This window comes from Lagopus muta, chromosome 10 (assembly GCF_023343835.1).
Source record: "Lagopus muta isolate bLagMut1 chromosome 10, bLagMut1 primary, whole genome shotgun sequence".
Taxonomy (NCBI): domain Eukaryota; kingdom Metazoa; phylum Chordata; class Aves; order Galliformes; family Phasianidae; genus Lagopus; species Lagopus muta.
The window spans coordinates 16,595,516-16,619,101 of NC_064442.1; the positions used below are offsets into that span (position 1 = coordinate 16,595,516).

Sequence of the window (23,586 nt, forward strand, 5' to 3'; positions counted from 1 at the left end):
TTCCCAGTTCAAAGCCAGCTTTGGCCAATGCCATGAACTCCTGTTAGCCATCATACAGTGACTTGTCCTTTTTTCCTAACTTTGGAACAACCTCTCCTGAAATCCAGTGTCTCCTTCAAAGTACACTCTATGTATTTTCTCAGCTGCTCACAATGGCTCAAATTTACAGTTTGGAAACGCAGTTTTCCAGATGTGACAAAGTCTGCCTGTTCAGATTCAGCAGTTTCCTAATTACATCTGCTGGGGAGATGCTTGATTCCTTACTTCCCCTCTATCATAATCATTTTACAGTTCTGCATCCATTCTCACCCTGACAACACTGCATTCTTGCTAGAAAATTAGCTGTATTTTAAATCATATTCTTTAAGTCAGGCCTGTGCTACACACACTCTAGATCTCCATCTGTGCAGATTTTTCTTCTCTAGATGTGTGTTAGCTGTACAAACACCAAAAACGCATCTACCTCCTTGCAGCAGAAATCAATTCCACTTTCAGGGTATCCATTTCAATATTTCTCTCCCAAACAAGAACAAAGAGAACAATCCCTGAACGAAAGATGGCACAGTGTCCCACTTTGCTAATTGCTTCCCTTGGAAGGGTCCAAATGCCCTGACAGACCAAACACAAGTGACAAATCCAAGCTAAACTGACAAGCTAACATCCTTAGTTTGTAATTATTTCCCTCACTGGAACAGGGTATGAATACAAGTATTAATAACTGCTTATTGCATTGTGTTGGTTGTTGGGTTTTTTTCAGTTTAGACTTCAAAGGGAATTAGAGAAACGCAAAGCAATTTTCATTTATTCAGTCCCGGTTAATTTCTTTCACAAGCTGTATAATGAGCTGCTCACGTGAAACAGAAGAAGAGTATTTTCTGGTTTCTTTCAGTGCTTAGAAAGTGCACAGAAAGCAAGACTAAACCATTTCTGTTTGGTTGGGTTTTTTTCCTGGCTGTATAACGTGTGTATCTGAGATTTGGTGGCTACACGTGGACATCTTTTATTCAGTCTCCAACTAATGACACTACAGGAATATCCCTGACACACAGCTGCTGTTTCAGACAACTACGATGACAAATTCTGCTGCTGTCAAAGTCAGCATTCTTTAAGCAGAACTAACGTTACAGTCCTGACAGAACACACAACGGCCACTCGTGGTTATTTGAGCTGCAGGCCTTTTGTAGGGTACAAAAACACAGCGTGACACCTCTTTATAGCTAGCAATTGTGTGCCGTTCCTGGAGGTTTGCAGCTAAGGAAAGCTTGGTTAAAGAAGTCACCTCCTGGTACAGTTACCCACGCCTGTGAAGCCTTGAATTGCTTTGAGACCAGTCTCTCTGGTGGGGCCAGCCTGCGTTAAACTCATATTTAGGCCCACCACAAAGCTCTGACTAGTTCAGTCACATTATAACCTGACTTGAAACAACACTGCACTTAATTTTGAACCATAACAATTAGATGAAAGGACACAGACCAAACTCAGCCCTGGCATTGCTATGTTCCTACTGCACAGATGCTGTCCATGGACCAGGAGCAAGTGCTTCTTTGTGAGCAATGAGAACAAAATACACCAGAAACTAATTCAAATACCACCTGTTTTTTCCCCCCATGAAAAAACAAATCATCCCATCTAATATCATACCATTACTTTTTGCCTTGACAGAATTACTGAATGTCTTACAGAGGCTTATGCCAACAGAGCTAAGGCAGAGAACATTTCTCACATAGACCACATCCATTTTTGACTTGAGAGAAGTTCCCAGTGTTTATGAAAACAAAAGCTGTTTCCCTGATACCTCTTACATCTCAGAGACGATTCAAATCTGAGTCCTGGAACACTGTGAGCTCCTAGGTCTGAAGCCACAGATTCATCCTTCCTCCTTATTAGGGCAAAAATCCTCAGGGAAAACAAAAATACGAGTGGATTGACAGGAAAAAGCCTATGATGTACTTGCACACATCCTTAGTCTGAAGGTTAGAAGATCAAGAATCTATGGCAGGCTCCAAGGCAAGAAGTCAGCACAGACAGACAGGAATGATTTTGGTTTGACCCAGTCCACCACAAGTGAAACAAAGCAATGCCGTGTACTTCAAGCACTGAGACCCACAACTGCTTAACTGCAATCCCAGCCTTAGCAGCTGACTAAAGAGAGAGTTCCTACAGAAACAAAGCAGAGGACATATCTCAGTGTTTATGTTCCACCAGTTTTTCTCATGCTGGAGCCCATCCCAAAGCCCACACTGACTGAAGAACAAGCCCTCACTTCACACCTGAGCAGAAGAGCAGTGCATTCCTCTCACACAGTCACAGCTTCTCTGCCTATCCCTAGAAAAACCTATGGTACAGACATTAACATCTTTTTCCTTACATATATTTACATATTATGCATGTATCCCAAGTCCAGTGCTACACTCATTCACTTATTCAAAATAACCAGCTTCCTCACTAGTCAGAAAGAAAGGTTTAGTTTTTTCCACATGGATTATGAAGAAGAATTTAATAGAACTCACTTACCGGAGGATTTCTTTCCTAGTGAAGAACGTGCAGTCCTGTAAAACACAACAGGTGTTACTGTATGACAGGAATACTGAAAGTGCAAATCATTACTTTTTAATATTTTTGGAAGGAAACTCAGATCTGGCAGAAAAAAACATTACAGATGCCATTTGTTTACCATCTAGCTTTGATTCAGAAAGCAGCAGATGCTATAAAATAATGAAAATATTCTAAGGATGGGGCTGTCAGGAAAAATTATATACCTAGAGTGGAACTCCTGGAGAAAAAAAACATGCAGTTTGTTTGCAATTAGTTGGACAACAAGAGGATCTTTGAGGTCCTTTTCAACCCAGGCCACTCTATGATTCTACAATTCAGTCTGCTGAAACATTCCACCAATGTGAAATGATCAGAAGAAAAATTAAAATAAGTAAAATATAGGTGAAAAATATTCTACAAACAGATCTAGAACACCATAAATAACGAACAGATTAAGAAAACTATCTTGTAACTTGGACTCTGCAATTCACATTTACTTAAATCACTCCTTACCGATGTCAGAGTTTTGCTAGGAGAACTGGCACTTCACAAGCGAACGGCGATTTGAGCACTGAAATATTTTGCACTTTGTGTATTTCTACACGTCACAAAACAGGTTATATTACCAGGTGTTGCAAAAGCACAATAGCCAGACACATGCCATTAATGGAAGGAAATAGTCCCTAATTTCACTATATTGTCTACTAGATGCTAGGGGCAAATTCTGCCCTGCCTCCAAAACTAGGAACACGGGTGGCAATGAAATATTGGTGACCAGTTCAGCTCCCTGTTCAGGCCATAGGTTTGGATAATATACAGCTCTGTGTCATGGAGCTACCAGCTGCTGGGGAAAGAGCGTGGGAGCAAACACTCCAATGACAAAGGCATGCAATGGCCCAGGGGATGTGGCAGACACGTGCTCAAGAATTCCACCTTTCTCCTTTAATGTAAACATTTAAAATATATAATAAGAGGCAGTTTGTGACAAGGTAAGAGCAGCGGGCCTGACTGGCCCTACTGAAGAGTACATATAACTATCATAGCCTCACTCCCATTCTGCACTTCAGGCAATGAGAGAAAATTTCATTTCATTCCTAAGGTGAGAATTAATCTGGCTATAAATGCTTGCTGCTTCAAAGGAAGGGAAAAGCCAATGATCACAGCTATCTGAAGCAATCAACCAGCTTGTCTCAGGTGTCCAGGTAAGGTATCAGTCCTGCCTGGTATCAATTACTCAGTTTGCTTGTTCTCCTCTGTATAAAGCAGCAGGAGAAGAGCTTTCCCCTCCGTGTGTTGCACAGCAGAATAGTGTTACAAGGCAGCACAGGAAGGCACCTTGAAAGCTGCTAACAAAGATGTCACATTGTCTGGAACTGCACAAAGTGAAATAGGAGCCAGCTGGGAAAGTCTTCATTAATTCCAACGTGTTCACTACTTACAATCAAACTGCCACTTAAGGATGCATCATTTACTGGTGAAAGGCAGGTACAATCTCACAGATGATTGTGATGCTCTGTGCAGCAACCATCCCGTAATTATACAGGCTTGACAAAACAGCAGGCGCTGTTATTTAACTAGAAAGCTGACAGGGAATTGATATGCAAATAGAGATAAAGATGAAAAAGACAAGTTACCCTTCATCTTCCAGAATCCTGTGAAAACACCACTGAGAAACTTTCAAAACATCATAGTCTTTTTTTGCTAAACTGTCTCCTTTCTGCACCTTCCAACACAGTTTAACTTATACTAGCACCGACATAAGGGACAGAGTTAAAGCAAGTATCTATTGATGGCAGGAAAGAGGTACAGGACTGCCCTTTCTGTTGTAAGCACAGCCCCACTTTGGATTGGAGCCACCATGGAACACAGGTCTAAGCATAATTCCATTTTGTAGTTGCTGGAACAACAGCAATTTAATTCCGATTTAATTAAAAACCTTCGGCCAGAGAAGCACGGAGGTGATTCATCCAATTTTCTTCTGCCTACTTCATTCATACAGAAAAATACACAATGATAGACAATAAGTAGTAAACTGACATGTTGAAATAACAAATGTCACTGAACACATCTGTTGTCACATAGGCTGTATTTTAGTTAATCATGGACTTAAAAAGCAACCTGCCTGTTCTACTTGAGCACAGGCAAACTACTTAAAGAAATGGGAACACAGTTTTCATAATTTGTAGCAATTCTAGATTTCTGGCAAGAATTTATCCTGAAAATATAGGCTTTTTTTTCTAATTCTATGCAATGTCCTGAAACACTACAGCAGGCCCTCATGGCTTTCAGGTTATCCAGAACAGAATAGTTCAGAATAGAACAGTCTCGCCTTGAAACGTTACCTCCTCCAGGGCCTGGGAGAAAAACCTGCTTCTCTTCTAAGATCTGCTGTCCCACTTGCTCTGTCCTTGTGCCCTTAGAAGTGAGCTAATTGCAAGTGCAATATGAAGGATTACTAATGGTTGTTTGGAGATAAGATACTACTTCAACAAATCAGCAATTATCCGCTTAACGTCCTTATGGCTAATAAAGACAGTGAATATCATAAAGCAAACAGAAGATTTCCTATTGATTTTAATGAGATCATTAGCTTGTATAATGGGACTCTATTCTCATACTTGGCATTTAGGTGGCTTAACTGGTTCTTAAAATATTCTGCAGAGAAGAGACTCAGACAGCTGGTGCACTTGGGTTGTACAGAATCACTGAGTCACAGCACGGCCTCGGTAGGAAGGAACCTTACAGCCCACCCAGTTCCAACCCCTGCCATGAGCTGGTTGCCACCCAGCAGGTCAGGCAGCCCAGAGCCCCCTCCAGCCTGGCCTTGGGCACCCCCAGGGAATGGGGCTGGTACTGCAACCTTCTGCCAGTCACTGCATTGCTTGTGAAGCAGAATTAACCATCTCTGCTCTTAACATTTGCTTTTAAAACCAACACAGCAACAGGAAGGTTTTGCAGTACCTGAACTGATAAGTGTTTTATCCTTTGACCTGCTGTGTCAGGTGAATGCAAGTTCAGGACAGATGGTAACATAGAAACAGTGGCTCCTTTAGCCTTCAGGACTTCATCACAAACTCCTAGATTGGTTGTGCTTCATATTTAGGGCAACAGGATTTGAGCAAAAAATAGGAGTAGAGATAATGATACTGAGAGCACTGATTAACTAACCAACTTTAATCTCACACGATATACATGCAGAGCATAAGGTGAGGCATGCTTCCAAGATCAGAACACATTATGATTTATTCTGTGGCATCTACTGCCAATCAAATAAAACCGATTTCATACAGAGAAGGTAACATTTATCAGCAAGGAACAGAAGAAAAATTGAAGAACAGAATCGAATGAGAAAACAGCAATACTCAACTATGCAGAGGCACTTCTTGCACCTATTAAATGTATATTTCTTCTTTACAACTATACATGTATAATTATATGCATAATTTCAGGAGAGCAGGCTTATTCTGCTCCTGCAACAGCTACATCACAAAGCTTTATAAGCAAATAAGTGCAGCCAAGCAGTCCTTGCAATGCAAAAACCAGTCCCAATCTGACAGCCTCAAACAAATGCCAACAGGCCACAGATAAAGCAAACCACTGACAAACAGGCACTCAGATAGCATCCTCAGGCTAAGACAGATGAATCCCTTTTAGCTGTCTCACTGAGCAGCTTTTAAGAAATGAGAGGACCCAATGCTGTATTTCAAATATTAACATCGTACAGCAGTATTTCATCTGGAAAATCCCAAGTGATCTTTAGTACTGTGGCAAAAGGACTCCATGGGTCTAAGAATACTTCAAATGAAACACCATGAAAACGTCGTCGTGTTAAATTATCACAAATCAAAAGTTAAAAGGTGCCAGATAAAATGAAATGAGTTTTCATGCAGTAGATGCATTACTATCTCCATTCTGTGCAGACGTTCTGTTTTTGGATTCTAATTGCCATACAAGTAAGGCCAGCATAGAGCTGTTGTGAGACTGAATCAGCAACACGTTTATATGTATTTTCATCACTGTGCAGAAAAACACAAGCAGAAAACCCCTGCAGCCCCCACTGAGTTTCAGCAGGCCAAACCTGCAGCTGTGAGAAGCAGTGGGGCACTGGAGTGAAAGCAGCCGGACATAAGCAAGTACTAACAAAGAAACAGACTGTCAGCAAATGCAATTTTGCTCAATCCATAGATGCAGCAAACAGTAACCTGAAACCGGAATGGGGCTGCAGGATGATTTCAAAAAAGCCTTCCTTCATTGCTGTGCTGCTGGAAGTTTGCACATTAACGGCAGCACTTTATCAAAGGGAGAAGTGCTCTTTGCACTTCTGATCCTGGAGGACCTGTGATGAGTGTGCTTTTGGCACTCTTGCCTCCTAAGGAGCACATTTTCATCACAGATCCTGTCTGAGCCAAGCACAGCTTTTTAAAACCAGCAGATATCTTCGTGGCTTAATTTCAGCTTATATAGGACATTTCTGTACCCGATATCATCTGGTTTTGCAAATTGCTCATGAAGTATAGTTTAGTTCCACTCTGACATGTGTTTTAATAGAAGGAGAAGGCTAGCTCTGCAATAGGCAAATTCCTGTGGAAAAGACAGCACAGTGATTATTTCACATGATTGCTGCTTACTGCACTACTGCCTCGAAGACAACTGGAACAAACACCATCCTGTTTTGGTGCTGCATGGAAGAGCGGACAGGAAACAATCTAGCAATTAACAAATGCAAAAATGATTGACTTAGAATAAAGAGAATGATCTGAAATAAAATATTTGTGTCCTATATTCCCCAAGTTATGCCTATTAAGGGAACAATTAGAACTGAAATCATATCAAATTCAGAGCACTTACTGAAACAACCACAGTGAAAGCAGTGAGATTGCTCCAAGAGCAGTCAGGCCGAAACCCAAGCACAGCCTGGAGGCATTTCCTGTTCAGTATAATGCAGTGCACTGAGGCCAATACATGGCCCTGATATTGCTTTATTTAATGCCCTTATTTCCCACTGCTTCAAGTATCCTCACACAGCACCACTCACAGTTAAATTCTCGGTTCACTGCTTTTCTCATTATGGAACTTGGCACCCAGAAGTTGTCCTATATACAATTCTTACAAGTTTCATTTTGAAGTGCTGTTTGATTGCAATGAAATACACCTTCCTTGCTAACACTTACCTTTTCTCTACCCAGACCTTGGGGAGATTTTGCATTTTATGTTAAAAACAAAACCACCAAAACAAGCAAGTACTGTAAGGGCACAGGAAGCAGAAACCAGTGTCTAACTTGGTGATGAGGTGAATCTCTAAGAGAAAACCAATGCTTGCAAAAGCCCGACTCCTTAGATTACCCTGATGTTTCACTAGGCTCATGTAAATGTAGAGAGCCGTCAGCCAGAACAACATCAGTTTACTGAGTTTCCAGATGATACACAAGGTGTTAGGGGATCTGCAACATGCCACTCTTTCTTCAGTTAATTGGCTTCTCTCTATTCTGAGTATTAAAAAATAATAATAATAAAAGAATGATAAGAAGTTTAATGCCGCAGAGTCATATCAAGCACCTTCTCCACAAACAGCTCCAGCTGGCCCTCCCACCAGCAGCCTTACTGGAGACTAATTGAAGCAGCCACCTATTTGAAAACTCTGAGGTCATCTTGTGGGTGAACAGATTGGCAATTATTTCATTTAAATGTTGTGTTAAAAACTGATCTTTCAGTATGGTTACTGTTACGATAAGATGTTCATAAATGGGCATTTTTGAAAATCTTAGATGAAATGAGGATCTTTTATTTCATCGATAACACGCTGCTGGCCTGAAATCAGCGTATGCGAGCTCCTCATGCAGGTGATTTTGCTGCTGCTTAACCTTTAACTCCTGATATAAAGCTGCTTACGTGTGAATTTGCCACACATTAAGCAAATGAACTTCTCATTTTTCCATCCTCCTTTCACCTATCAGAAGCAGTTCCTATGAAACAAGCTCTTAAAACAACCTACAAGGTAAAAAAAAAGACCTCTCTACTAAAATAACGTTCAGGTGCTACAAAGCCAGAATAACTCATGTTCAAAAGATGGCAATGGCAAAAGTTCATTTATCTGTATATACTTGGCTGTACACTGGGGTACCAACAAGCACAATGGATTATTGCAAAGCATGTTTTACTGCTCCTAGTGAGCTGTAAGTCCTCCTGTAACAAAGAAATGCACCAGCCTAACCACTGCGAGGCTCTGAGATCAATTACCCAGCATTAGGAAAGGCAGGGGCTGCACAAGCCATTAGAAGAAGGCAATTTCTGGATGAAGAGTAATGAATTAGGGATGACATTTCGGCTCTTGCATTTGCCAGTTTATGTCAAGAAGATAACATTAATTACATTTAGATTTTGTTTTGTTTTGCTGCAGTTGGGCTCTGTTCTGTGTTCACTTTTGAAGATAGAAGGAAGACAGACAGTAGTGTTTCACAGGTCTGTGATTCCCCTTTTGCCTATCTAGCAAGGATGTAAAAAATAGCCTTTGAGGATCTTTGACAGCCAAGCCTCAGACCAGTGCATTGGACTAACATATTACAGTGACGGACTGCTGGTGAGGGTGAGATATGCGACAGAGTGGAAATCAAAGCAGCTCCATTTTTGTGTTTCATACAATGATAGCAAGAACAGCACACATATGAAACCCTGCTACCAACAGGATTAGGAATTTAATAAGAATTTAATGTATGCTTATTTCATAGCACGCTCAGTACATGCCCCCAGACTGACTTCATCTGGGTAAATCTCTACATCTGTAAAAAGCCCATGGTAGCACTAACTTTAAAAATAAAGAAAAATTACTATTTAAAATCACAGTTTCTAATTCAGGGATAGAAGTCAAAGTTCACGAAGGTAAACATAAAGAGTTTTACTTTCATGTGTCCTGAATCTGTCCCCTGATTATCAGGAGAAATTAAACGCTGACTTCTCAAACTGTTCATTCTGCCTGCATTCATCACTTCACAGAACACAGCAATGCAAACAGCCCTGCCTGCACCTTGTAGCAGGCGTTCACCTGCCTCCTTCTCCAGCAGACTTCTATTTCATCTGCTGCCCAACTTGTGTTTTCAGAAACTCGTTCTAGGTGTACACAGTGCAGACAGCATCCCTCAAACCACCTCAGTAAGGTCTGGGTTATGCTAAAATGCGGATAAGACGAAATCATTCATCACCTGGAGCGTGAAAAACACAGCTGGTGTGAGTGCCACAAATAAAGTACCACCCACAAAGTACCCCCAGGCACTAAATGAGTATGTCTTCTGGTAAGAAGAAGAAATTACCACTCAGGAGTGGATAAAAGCACAAGGATACCTATTTTGGATTTACAGCAAGCACATTTCTATGATTTACTGCCTGAAGTGAACTTAGGCATAGATTTAGACACATCCAATTTTTTTCGCCCCTACCGACAGGGAAGTTAGCACGGTTTATAAAAAGGTTATGGACACACTTTCCCTCCTTTAGGAACTGCTCAGTAAAACGATTACAGTAGACAAGCGCCCTTCCCAAGCCGGTCACGAATGTTAGGCTGTTTCCTAGCCCAGACGCGGCGGATGTGACTCCCACCCTTCCAACACAAGGCACCGAGCTGTCTTACCTGGTAGGCATCCAGCTGCTCGTCAGTGAATATTGTCTGCTTATTACCCATCTTAGAAGAATTCTTCCTTTATGCAGATGCATCCCATAGGAAGCAGCCGGGCTGCTCTGTGCGGCGGGCATTTAGAGCACGGATTCCCTGCGAACGCGCCGGCAGAATCGCGAAGCCTGCATTGAAATGCTTCGTGCTGCGGAAGGAAGCGGGACCGGAAAACCTTTCACTCGAGCGCACCTAGGAGGCGGGCGCTGCAGTCACAGGCAGGTGGCATCCGAAGGCAGCGATGCCATTCTCTCCGTATTTCAGATGCTTCTCCACACGGAGCTCTCACGACTCCCAGCCCGCGGGGCTGTACGGTTACGAACGGCTTCGCAGCCGCTCCGCTCCGCGCCTCAGCGCGCCCCGTGCAGAGCCGCCGCCTCACAGCGCCGCCTGGCGCCCCCTGCAGCGCCCGGCACAGCAGCGCTACTGCGCACACGCGCAGAGCGAGCAAAAGAGCGCCGAAGAGACGCGTGCACAGCACGAGCGAACTCCGGCACGCCGCGCCGCTGTAGGCTGAGCCCAGCTTTCCGGCTCGCGCTTCTTCACCTGCCCCGTTTGCATTTCTTGTTTTAATTCAACGGCAGAGCGTTAAGCAATATTTACTCCTGGCATAAGTAACGGCAATAGATCGATACTTTTCTGTGTACACAGCCAGACTCTAACCGTAACGTTATCAGCACCGGCTTTCATCGCTTCGCACCCAATTACGTGCCGGGCAGAGCGCTGCAGGCCGAGCTCACACCGCGCTCTGCCCGCCCCGAGTAGCGCCAGCCGAGCGCCGCATCCCCGCTCAACGCCTCACCGACTAACGGGACTCGGCGCGAAACGCGCGCCCACAGCGCAAAGCACAGCGCATGCGCGCCTGAAGGCTTGGCTCACCCCGCGGAGGAAATGGCACATGCGCAGCCGTGCCGGGAGGTCGCACGCAGCCGTACGGCGCGGCAGCGGCTGTCAGTCACGCGGACACTGGCCGTCAGTCACACGGACAGCGGCTGTCACACACACACCGGCGGCGTAGCGTTGCTCGCTGCCGGGAACGCTGCGCTGACGCAGCCCGCCCCACAGTGCGGGCACGGAGCTCGGGAGCGCGGACCCCGCAGCACAGCGCGGGGCGGAGCCGTCAGCGCAGCGCGAGGCGCGGCAGCGGCCGCCTCCCGGGGGCGGGGCGGTAGCGCGCGGCCGCTCGGCGCCGGTTCCGCTCCGTCGGTGACTGCGGACGTTGCGGGGTCGAAGAAGCGCCGGGCACACCATGGCTGCGGCCGCGTGGATGCCCGCGGTAGGTGCGGCGCAGCGCGGTGCGGCGCGGTGCGGTGCCGTTCCTTCGCGGGGTCCGGGCGCCGCGCCGGGCGCGTGACCTTGGCGCCGCGGTGCGGCGTGCGGAGCTCAGGGCCGCCTCGGAGCGGGGCGCGGCAGTGGCCGCGGCTCTCCCGTCGTGGCGGTGCCTCTCGCGGCGGGATTCGCCGTCTGTCTGTCGTTGCGGAGCTTCCGAGGGGAAGACCCGATCGTCCGGGCCTGCCGCGGGGCCTTCGCGACGCGCCGATCCCGAGCGGCTCGGGGAGGCCTCGGCCACCCACGGGGCCGCAGCAGCGCGCTCGGCTGGCGGTCCCTGCCCGCGGTTCCGGCCCGATGACCTTGCGAGGTGAGGAGCCGTGCGCGGCTCTGCCATCGCGGCGTTCCTCGGAGCGGACGCGGCGAGCTGTCCTTCCTGCCCGGAGCCGTCGGTGCCCACAGCTCCGCTTACGGTGTGCGCTGCTGAAAGGCGGAGATCGCCGCCGCGGTTGCGGAGGGCTCCCTGGCATGGCGGGGCGCCCCGAGCGCAGGGGAGGTCATTCTGTGCGGCGCTGTGCGGGCTGGGCTCCTCATTGCAGTGCTGACTTCTGCCTTTCGTACACTTGGGTTTTTAAAACCTGCCGAGTGCACGGAGGACTGCGGCCCCAGTACAGACATAAATAAAGGCGAGAACAAAGTGCACCCCGGTTCCAATGGAAGAACTTCCACTGGTGGGACTCAGCTTTGGAAACGTGACCTGGAAGGTGCAGATGTGCTGCCCGGGCAGCTGGTAGGGGAACAAACATCTCACCTTGCTTTTCTCCTCAGCCAGAGTTGCTGCTGGGGCTGCCGTGCAGTCCGGCCAGGGAGCAGCTGTCCTCTGCTCACCTTGTGCTAAGAATACCCTGGAGGTGCACACAGCAGCTCCCCAGCAGCTTGGCAAAGCCATAGTTACTCTGTTTCATTTTAATTTGTGTTAATCCTGGTTTAAAGCAGGAAATTTGAAGGGGTACCATTTTGAAAGTGTGAATGCTGCAGCGTTGAACTGTTTGAAGATCCGTTGGTGTAATAAGATAACATCTTTTTGGTTTATGTTCCTGCAGGTTTCTCGACTGCTAGGTGCTTTCAAAAACCAAAAACAGGTGACCAGAAGTTTTAGTAATGCTGTGAGTATGCTAGTCATATTTTTTTCCTTTAAGAAGTTTCTCAAGAAAAAGATAAGGCCTGAATAAGTGAACATTCATGCTTTTAACGCCAAGCTGGATTTACACTGGTTAATGACTTTGCTAATAAAAAGGCTTACAAGGAAACCAGACATGGAATGACAACTTGTCACAAAACACGGACATAAGCTTCTGAAACTTCTGCCCATTCTGAAATAGGCAAATATGGACAAATGAGATTGTTGAGAAGCTTCTCATCCTCTTTCTTTTGCAGGCATTCTGCTAAGCAATATTTACTTTAGCATATTTACTTTAAATCTTGCTGCTTTTAGAGTATCTCACAGCTATGGTTCTGCCTTTTCACGGCCCTCTTTAATGTATTTCAAGCACTGGTGTAGGTGCTTTAGCACTGTGTGTGCCTGAGGTCCCTGCAGGCCTTTCTTCAGTGAAGGTGGCCTTGAAAACTGCAGTGGTGGAAGCATGCACTGCTGCATGCACCCTTAGGCAGGACTTAAGGAAGAGTTGTGGTTTTTAATTCTAAGTTATGTAAAACTACTAGCGGAGAGAAACTGAAGTGAAGGTTGTGTCTTACACAGCATGAGAAGATGTAGGCGAGGCTCCTCCTGATCTGCTTGTACCTCATTTTACTGCATCAGGTGGAACACCTTCTCTGCTGCAGGTGTAGTCCTGCTGTGCTGTGGAGCAGGAACCAATCTTGCATTCCATCGGCTGCCTGCTTGCTTAGTAGCTGTGATCTCTGTCTGAAGCTCTGCTTCCTTAGCTTTGCACAGTAAAATTCTTTGACTCTGATTAGTGGAAACAGAACAGTTAAGATACACTGAAATCCTGAGCATTCCCATGGGAGAAGGCTGGGCACACATCTCATCACTTGGGGTTTGGCAAATAGTGCTGTATGCCTGTTTTTGTACAACAGGCAGCTTCCTTCCCCTGCTGTCCAGTGACCCTGGGCTGTGCAGTTTAAGTTCATGTGGGGATGATAAAAGAAACAAGATTGAGAATGTTACAGAGAGAAAAGAATCAGACATTATGAAAAATTGGCCTGAGATTTCTTTGAGAACCTTTTGAGAAGTTCAGATAGACTTGTTTTTTTTTGTTGTTGTTTTTTTAAGCTTTTCACAAATGAAATCTTTTTTAGTGTGGGTCAGTATTACACAGCATGCAGCTAATATAGGAAATGTATGGAAACAGAGCTGTAAGTAGGTAGTATTGTCTCCTCTCTATTTTTCACGAAGAAAACATTCTGAGATGCTTGTTTTAAGGAGCACTGAGCAGGAACCTGCTGTTCAGGTTAAACATTGCTTTGAAACAAAAATAGCAAGCAGATTTTTAGACAGTTGTCTCAAAATGTTTGCACTTCCCTTTGAAAGCAAGCTGGTCACTCTTGCTTCTGTCCACTGCTGCTGCTCTTCATAGTGATTTTTGGTAACTCAAACTTTCTTTTCTAGTAGTTACTTGGTTCCTGCAACACATGAGAATGTTTCCTACGTGGAACACAGCTTTCATTTCTTTTATTACTGATGCTTCCTTACTTAGGTACAAACAGTGACTTTAATCCCAGGAGATGGCATAGGACCTGAGATTTCTGCTGCTGTCGTGAAGATCTTTGATGCTGCCAAAGTGAGTCACATTTCTCTTGCTGTGAGCATTGTAGCTTTAAGTGCAACAACAAATGTTAACTAGTTATGAGTCATTTTTAAGCTGCTGAAACTTTCTGGCAATACAAAGTCAGAAGCTTCCAATATTAAAAGACAGGATTGCAATATCACGGCAGTGTCTGAAACTGTTAGCTGGAGAGGAGTAATGAGTTGAGAGCAGATGTTGCATTTAAGTGCTGGAAATGTCAACTCAGTGTATCATCTGAGCCATCTTGTTGACACAGCTATCCTGAGTGACCAAAAGGAAAATATTCTTTCATCTACAGTGACTTCTCAGTGCAGATCAAGCACTGTGAAGGGGACTCCCTTATTGTTAGAAACCTAATGGCAATTATTCTGTTGTACCACGTTCATCTCTGTGATGTGAAAACTACATCTGTCCGAAGAGGACTGTGTTTCAGCATATCCAAGGAAGTTCACAAGAATGTGTCCAGTTTGCTTGGAAGAAAATGTAGTTCTTCAGGAAGAATTGTTGTCAAATTGTTCCCCTTCAGTAACAGTATCAAAGCATATTCATTTTATCTTACAACTGTCCAACTTAGATTTGTAAAAGGTGCAGTTCCTATGTAATCAAAGAGAAGCCTTGTAATGGCTCTGTCTGACCCTGGGGAGACAGGCAGGAGGTGCAGTGAGGTAAAACCTTTGCACAGAAGTGTATGTTTGCAGTACTTACTCTGATTTGTTTTATAGGGTGTTTTGCTACTACGTTGCACTTGGACTCATTCCATTTGCTTATGAACAGCCTTAAATCTTTTCATTGTGGCTCTTCCTGATGGACAAGGGGTGGTGAATGCAAATCCAGAAAGCACTGCAGGACGTGTGTAGATTTCCTTTCAGATAACAGGTGGATCTGCTGTGCACTGCCGTTTGGAAGATCAGTTCTCAATGAGTTCAGTTTTTAAATGTCTTGTGTCCCTTGTCAGGAGGAAATGTGATGGCTGTAGCAGGTGCAAGAAAGCAGTGTGTAAACACAGTCCTTATGCTGTCTGTAGGTCATGGCTAGGGAAGTGTCTTGTGCTGCTTAACTTTGTGCTGGTATAATATTGCTCATACCATTTCATTTTCAATTATTTACATTTTAAAAGTCACCTTTATGTTCAACTTCAAGCATCTCATACTTACTGTCACTCATCAGAGGAAAGATGTTTAAGAAGGCTCAAGCCTGATCTCTTGTGAAAGAGGAGTTACAACTGAGAGCAAAAGTCATGAGACTAAAGTTAACACAGAGCAAATGTGTTTAGGTTCCTATTCAGTGGGAAGAAAGGAATGTTACAGCTATCCAAGGACCAGGAGGAAAGTGGATGATACCTCCAGATGCCAAAGAATCCATGGATAAAAACAAAATGGGATTAAAAGGTACATTGGGGTTAATATATTGACATTAAATAACATTTTTTACAGGGACTTTGATTTGAATCCAAAGTCCTTCCTCAGTATCACAAAAAGATGGCAAATTATGGAGGACGGCCTATTAAGTCATCTTCTGCCATCTTTGTGTCAAAGCTGTAACTGTCACTGATGTTTAGGAAATATGTTACTAAATATCAGCTTTGGATTTGATACAGTATGCTTTTCCAAGGCAGTTGATACACAAGAGTGTGTGTGATAGCTCAGTTCCCAATGAACGGTATCCTCATACGTTGTTTGTACTGAAAACAGTTTTTGATGAACTCCCATTCCATGTAGAATTAAGGCCACGATTTGGCCCTGGAGCAGCTGATGAATATCACTGTGTGGTATTCCTGAGGGCACGGAGAATTCCCGTGGCATTTACCGTCGGGGTTACATAAGCATTTGCAGTTCCTCTCTCACAGCGCCACCTGGTGCTTCAACTGTGATATTTATGACGTGGGTTTTATCATCTCTATTTTTTTTTCCCTTCAGGTCCTTTAAAAACCCCAATTGCTGCAGGACATCCATCGATGAATCTGCTGCTGCGTAAAACCTTTGACCTCTATGCAAACGTACGTCCCTGTGTCTCTATTGAGGGCTACAAAACCCCTTACACAGACGTAAATATTGTCACAATACGAGAGAACACAGAGGGTGAATACAGTGGAATTGAGCACGTGGTAAGTTGCTGGGAGTGTTTCTGGCAGTTTCTGGGTCTTGTTAACAACAAGTTAGAACATCTCAGTTGCTTGGTATTGAGGGGCAGAGCAGTGGGATTTTTTGTTGGTTGCATTTTAAGTTCATTCCGCACAGGAAAGGTCCTATATTATAGTGTGTGCTGTGGAGACTGCATCACTCAGAATTCTGTGATTCTGTTGTTCAGAACATTGTTCAAAACTGTTGATTTGCACAAGTAGACTTCCACTTCTACTAGTAATGCTACTGTTGTCTTTCAGATTGTTGAAGGCGTTGTGCAAAGCATCAAGCTAATCACAGAGGAAGCTAGCAAGCGCATTGCAGAATTTGCTTTTGAGTATGCTAGAAATAATCACAGAAGCCATGTTACTGCTGTGCACAAGGCAAACATTATGTATGTTGACATTTCTTTTGAAGAACAAGTGGTACTATACTTCTGATTATAAATTGCTTTTAAATTTTCTCCAGATGTCTGATGTGTGAATGCTAATGGGAGTAACATGGACAACGCTGACCTTGTCTTGGCGGGGCTGCAGTCACTGTGTGCTAACGCTTCTCTTACTAACTCTGTGCTAGTGCTGTGACTTTCTTCCAAAAACTCTTAGTTTAAAAATAATCTTAACCCAGGAAAAATAGCTGATGTCTTTTACAGCTGCCAAAGCACTTCACTGGCAACTAACCCACACTGTGTGTGATAGTTTGCATCATCCCTGCATAAACTCAGTAAATTTACTTCAGTAAACCAGGGAGTCAGTTGGGAGCAGCAGTTTAACCATCATGCATTAATTCCTGGAGCATCTTAGGGGTAAATTTAAAAGACATAACTTTCTATTAAAATACTTACATAAAGGATTAATGGTTGTAATTAGGTTTTTGCAGTCTACTATTTTTTTGCTATTTAATCCTGTTGCACGCAGTTCTCTTTATCTGAATATCTTGCTTTACAATAACTGCAGTATTCTTCCACTTAATTGCAGGAGAATGTCTGATGGGCTTTTCTTGAGAAAGTGCAGGGAAGCAGCAGAAAACTGTAAAGATATTAAATTTAATGAAATGTATCTGGATACTGTGTGTCTGAATGTGAGTATCTATTTGTTTTAATTGTGGTTGTTTTTTCAGTTTACAGTCTTAAACTTAATGAAAATATACTTCTTTCTAGATGGTTCAGGATCCTTCACAATTTGATGTGCTTGTTATGCCTAACTTGTATGGTGACATCCTCAGGTATGGAGATCTCAATTTTAACTAGCCCAGCATGTACAACACTGTTAGTTTCCTGACAGTTATTCAGGTTACGTGCTAGCCAGACGAACTCCCTCCAGAGCTTAAAACACAAATCAGACTCTTAGAATGATAAGAAACAACGTATTCGACTCTTAGAATGATAAGACTCTTAGAATGACAAGAAACAATGTATTACCATACTAGTTATCCGTATGTTGTTGGGAGAGAAATTATGATGAGAACATTCCTCGTAGTAAAAGGGAGTTTTTGCTGATGGAGGCTATGAGTGTTATTCCAGTAGGGCTGGGTGGAGGATAAATCATTCCAGAAGTGTGAAGAAGTTAATGGCTCCAGTTGTAATACAGATTGCTTGGATTGACAATGGGGAAAAAGACTTGCCACTTGACAGCACTGAAATAGAGTAAGATGACTGTGGAACCACCACGTTTAGAGTGAACTAGCCATATAGTGAAATGATTCTGAAGACTGAAATGTATAACATCTCAATGTCCTACCATTGTTTGGGTTTTGTATTATATTTTTTCACCTTGGGATTAAATCTCCTATTTGGAAAATAAAAGTGCTACAGTCAACCCGAAGGCCTAAAGGCAGAGTCCATCAGCAGGCTTTCATTCTTGAAGGAAGCTCCAATAAATTTGAGTTGTCTTTTGAAGAAGGGCAGCCTTGTCACTGGGGAACCTCACTCACTGCGTTTTGTTCAACGTGAGCATAACACCAGGGAGGTCTCTCAGCCTCAGTAGATGCAGAAGGAATTTTTACTCCAAAGCACTGAGCATCTTAAGTGAAAAGTTTAAGAGTCTCCATTTTCTTGCCCAAACAATTACAACTACAGCTGATCAATTTAATGTAAAAGATTGTCGCACAAACTCCTCCTTTCTGCTTTTTAGTCCTCTGTTAGCTGACTTGTAGACAATGAAATGGTAGGCTAAAAAATGTAGATGTGAGAGCTTTATCAGTTCTTTCAGCTTTGAGAGGACAGTATGAAAACTGTGGGCACAGTTCATTTATCTTTCTCCATGTTTATTTTCAAGGAAATCAAATGCAAATTCCTGATGTCTGATCATCTACTGATGTCAGAATTATGACTTATGGGCTGTTCACTAAAGAGAGGAGTAAAGCCAGTGTTGTGCCACTTGGAGTGTCCTTTAAGTTACATACACTAACCTTAACCAGAAGTTCTTTCACCTGAGCAAATTTTTTCCATGATTTTTAGAAGGATTTTATATACAAAAAGGGTTGTGTGGCCTTTTAAAGGGAAATGAGACTTAAATATATATAGGGTACTCCATATATATATTAATATATATATAAATATATATATATATATATTATATATATATATATACGTATATATAAATACAGTCTGAACTTTGGCTAGTTCCTGACACTTCTAAAGTATTCTGTACTTCTCTTGTGCCTGTTTCTTAATTACTATACTGTACGGAATCTCCTTTTCATTTCTCTCTATTGAAATGGCTCTTGCTAGTAGTTCTGCAGATTCTCAGATGTTCCAGCAGTGTAAGTGGCTAACAGCATCTGTTCTTTCTCAGTGTTATTCTTGTTGGTAGTTAGAGTAGGTTACTGTTGCAGTAAAATGAGAAACAAAGATAATTTAATACAGCTCTGAGAGGCAACTACATGGAAAAACATGAGGATTTTTTTTTCCAGTGACTTGTGTGCTGGATTGATTGGTGGTCTTGGAGTAACACCAAGTGGAAATATTGGTGCTAACGGAGTTGCAATTTTTGAATCGGTAAGTCTTCTTACTCAAGATTCAAACTGATCAAGTAGTAGTAATAACTACTTTTGTCTCCACTCGAGAATCTAAAAGCTTGTCCAAGATGCACAATGTAGGTATATTAAAAAGTAGGTTCTCTGTAAAGCTATGTTTTACTGCTAAGATTTTGAAGTTTTACTAAAAGGATAGAGCATGTGTTACATGTCTGTTTTAGCACGTGCTTTTATTGGCACTTTCACCCTCTTTCTTAAACACTTCATGAAATAGAACTTAAGAGGCACTAGCTGAACTCGTTCCCCTTTTCTAATGCCTTTGGACTGAATTGTTCCACTCTCTCCTATCTTCTTTCTCTCCTATCTTTCTTTCCATTAAACATGTCCCTGTGAAGTAAGTTCCATTTCAGCATGCTTGTGTGTGAGGATTATGTTTCAAATGTCCTCTGTTAATCGCCATATTAACTTTGTAACAGACAGATTCACTTTTCTTTCTAGGTTCATGGAACAGCACCTGATATTGCAGGAAAAGACTTGGCAAATCCAACTGCTCTTCTCCTGAGTGCTGTAATGATGCTGCGTCATATGGGATTACACAAGCATGCCACAAAAATTGAGACAGCTTGCTTTAATACAATTAAAGATGGAAAGGTAATATAAGAGCATGCAAATACATAAAACTGATTCAAATGATACCCTGGTGTAACAAAAATTAACTCGGAACATTAACGCTAAGACAAAAGATGCCCTGCTTTGCTGGCCTGAATCACATGAGCAGTACTGCTGCTGTTCTGTGCTTGTTGTTATGTTACCTCTGGTGGTATTAAGTTTGCTCTCTTCAGCAACAGGGATGCTCTGTAGCTCTCCTCCTGCCTCAGTTTCCGCAGCTCTAAAAGCTAGAACTGCTAATCTGTTTTCCATGAAAGGGATTAGAGATCTGAGTAAATAGCGGTATTTCCCTTGTGAAGTTTATGGTGCACTAACAGTTAAATCTAGACCTTAGAGCAAAGGACAGTCATTTGCCTTATGTAGGCTTAATCACTCATCTCAATTCTGACTCTTAATACTTCTGTTCCTGTTTTTGAGGTCACTTCTTTTACTCTTTCTTCCTATTTACCTCAGCTCCTTTTTAATCACAAAATAAGTTAGGGGCAAGATGATATCCAGTGATTACTTCTTCTCTGTGCAGGTGTACCTGCCTGCAGATTCAAGACTCAGATAGTATTGGTGCAGGGGAAGGAGTTGTGCTCTGAAACCTGACCTGAATTTCTGCGTGTAATGCTGCTGCTGGAAGTTAAAGCAGTTGGGTGCACCTTTCCAAAATACAATGGGAAAGATTCCAAAGATTGCCCTTAAGGAAAATCAGCGTTTAGCTGCTGTGATTATCTGGGGCACAGGCATACAAAGCTGCTTTGCAATGAAAAAGAACAAGCCTGCTTAAACAAAAAACTGTCGTTATTTCATAAGTGGTCTGCTTACAGCTGTCTTGCTGCTGTAGAAGCCAGTTTAAAAAACAAACAAACAAACCACTAAACTTACAAATGAATAGAAAGATGCTTCTGTACAGTTCCCATTTACTGCTCTGGAAATGAAATCTTCCATCTGCAGGTTAGTAATTGTACAGAAGATAACAGCACAAGTTGCGTGACATGGCTACTTGTTCACTAGTTGCTGTGTTGTGATTACACGCTCACAAGGGAGAGAATCTTTTCGAATTGAAAAAAGCATAACGCAAAGCATAAAGCAAAATGCCAAGTTCCTAAAATTGTAACCTTTATTGCCTTTCATGCTTGCCCTTTCTTTCCTTCGTCCCTGCCCCAAACCATTCAATTAAGATCTGCATGGATGTGATAAAAGGGGAACACTAATAATTTTTAAATTACCTCTCAAAACTTTTTAATCTGTCTAGTTTGGGCAAACAACACTGACTACTTCAATTTATTTTCATTTTACTGTCTCCATGCTGCCAGAGAGGAGTTGTCCTTAATAAAGAAAGTTTAACTACCTGTTTTTCAATCCCTTAACTCAACCAAGCAACCTTGGACACCCGTTAACATACAGCATTTCAAGAGCTGTGTGTGTGCTTTTCCTCTGTGGGCTTCCTTTGTAAAACACATACCCAAAGCATTACTGAATGACATTCTCTTAATTAGTTGACATTGTACTGAGCCATCATGTATGAATTTTACTTCCACAAGACAGACTTATTAGGGAAGACTTAAGTCCATATCTCTTAAGTACATTATGATATGGCCATAGGGACTTTGGATAGCTTTGTCCAAATTCACTTCTGTGGGTAGTTAAAAGATAAATCTCACTGAGATCTGAACGCTCAGATAACAATGCTTAATGCTCCTACTCATTTTTCCCTACCCACCTCAGTTTGCATTGTTGCTGTTGATGAAGGCGATGTAGAATGCAGAGAAACCCAGACTTGATGTATTCCTTCTCACCTATACCCAATACCAGTACAAAACATAGATGATAGGACTGTGCAGAGGTATAACTGGCTCCATTAAACATTACAGTGATAGCATTTGTTCTTCCTTCAGGCTTTGACAAAAGACTTGGGAGGTAATGCCAAGTGTTCAGAGTTCACAGAAGAGATCTGCAACAGAGTACGGGACGCAGAGTAAACTTCTCGTTTGATCCGTATTAACTCTGAAAAGATGCCTCACAAACATACAGTATGTAACCTGGTATATGCGTATATTTTGCTCATCTCTATAAAGCAAACTTTATAGGGAAGGCCTCTTCATTAATAAATTTAGTCCCCATGGCTACAGATGACGCTTGTGCCTGCTTTCAGTGGACTTTAAGTGCTCTGTCTTATTTATTTCTACCTGGTAAGCATTTTTATGTAAGAGAAGTATTTTTTTGCCACTGTAACTGTACCATTTGCTGTTTCAACTAGATGGCTTTTATTTTTCACAAAGAAAAATTATGTGAATATAACATAACCAGAACTAGTGAATTGCTGCAGCACCTTAATGCTTAGAGCTATGTTACTGGTCTTACTGAAATTTAAAGGACAGGCTTTTGGCCTAACAAGAGCACAAGACAAACATTATAAAAAGAAACGGGTATAAACTAATTTCCAATAGCAATTTTGTGTTAAAAGCAATGAAGGAACACTTCTAGGTGTCTGTTGATTGATGAAATACAGCTTTGCCTTCAAAGGGCATGCAAAAAAGAAATGCAAAATCTTAGAGATTTAATCTGTTTATGTATATGGAAAAAGAAAAAGACATCAAAGCACCTAGATGTGAGAACTGATATTAACAAAGATATTTTTCAAATCTGTATCAAAATAGTTCTTACAAGTTTTCCTTTCTGAAACACAGCTTAATTCACAAGAGAGTTGTAACGAGAGTAAATTAGAAAAACTCACTCCTGCTCTGTATTATGAAGGGAAGTTATTAACTTCACCAGTTTATACAAAATATTTCATGGCTTCTGCTGGATTGCTTTTTGTGTTATACTTTGTTTTTATGAAGCCTGCTCAGTGTGTCTCACTGATTCTATTCTATAAACTCTGAATGTAAAAGACTAGTCCTAATGGAATGAAGACAGATTGAAGGTCTGGCTCTGGGTGCCTACGTTCCAGAAATACATTTCATCCCTATTCAAGGATCAGAGACCTTTTCTTCTCCTGCTTCCTAAGCTTAGTAAGCACCAAAGCATCTCTTTTTTTTCCCCCTCCCTTCTTCATCACATACAGGTAATCGTGAGCCATTCTGACCTGGATTTCTTAAGGGTATGCTCCTTTTAGCATATCCTTCAAGAAAATGCACGTTTGTAAAACTTGTGGCTAACACAAGTTTATACCTACTGCCAGAGCCAGGTGTCTTAAAGCTGGACTGTATTTATGGGTATTACACCTCTGGGTTACTTCCTAGTGAGGCTGTTCAGGCTGGTTATTTCAGAATCAAAACTATTTTGAATAATGTCTTCTAGCAGAACTCTATGAAGTAAGCAACCCAGCTTTTTTGTACAGCCTAACAACCTGTTGGAGGGGGGACAGTAAGCTTTATTTCTTGTGCTCTCTGCTTTTGGTGAATAGGGTATCATTTCCTTGTGTTTTACAAGCTGCTGCTTCCTTGTTTCCTCTAGATTAATCTTAAGACCTTTTGCAGTACCATTACGCACAAAATGGGGAAAAAATAAACTTTTTGAAGTCCTGCTGCTTGTTGTCTTGATAATCCCAGGCTCCTACTTT

At 42.5% G+C, this 23,586-nt stretch overlaps 2 protein-coding genes across 6 annotated transcripts in view; one reads left to right on the plus strand and one right to left on the minus strand.

The window, feature by feature from the left end:
• Nucleotides 1–11,089, minus strand: part of CIB2 (calcium and integrin binding family member 2) — a 38,028-nt gene extending 26,939 nt beyond the window's left edge. For 4 of the 5 annotated variants that reach the window (XM_048955678.1, XM_048955677.1, XM_048955679.1 and 1 more), the window contains exons 1-2: nt 10,157–11,089; nt 2,515–2,549 (exon numbers count right to left, since the gene is read on the minus strand). In XM_048955678.1, coding sequence (XP_048811635.1) covers nt 2,515–2,549; nt 10,157–10,207 — 86 coding nt within the window. In that variant the 5' untranslated portion in view covers nt 10,208–11,089. The remainder of the gene's footprint in view (nt 1–2,514; nt 2,550–10,156) is intronic. The other variant, XM_048955680.1, reaches the window with a different exon arrangement.
• Nucleotides 11,090–11,322: 233 nt separating this feature from the next.
• On the plus strand, nt 11,323–23,549 carry IDH3A (isocitrate dehydrogenase (NAD(+)) 3 catalytic subunit alpha). Its single transcript, XM_048955671.1, has 11 exons — nt 11,323–11,471; nt 12,568–12,630; nt 14,182–14,265; nt 15,545–15,659; nt 16,188–16,375; nt 16,652–16,785; nt 17,369–17,471; nt 17,551–17,615; nt 19,305–19,389; nt 19,866–20,018; nt 21,920–23,549. The coding sequence occupies exons 1-11, from the start codon at nt 11,445–11,447 to the stop codon at nt 22,001–22,003; spliced, it is 1,101 nt and encodes a 366-aa protein (XP_048811628.1). The 5' UTR covers nt 11,323–11,444; the 3' UTR covers nt 22,004–23,549.
• The last annotated feature ends 37 nt before the right edge of the window (nt 23,550–23,586 follow it).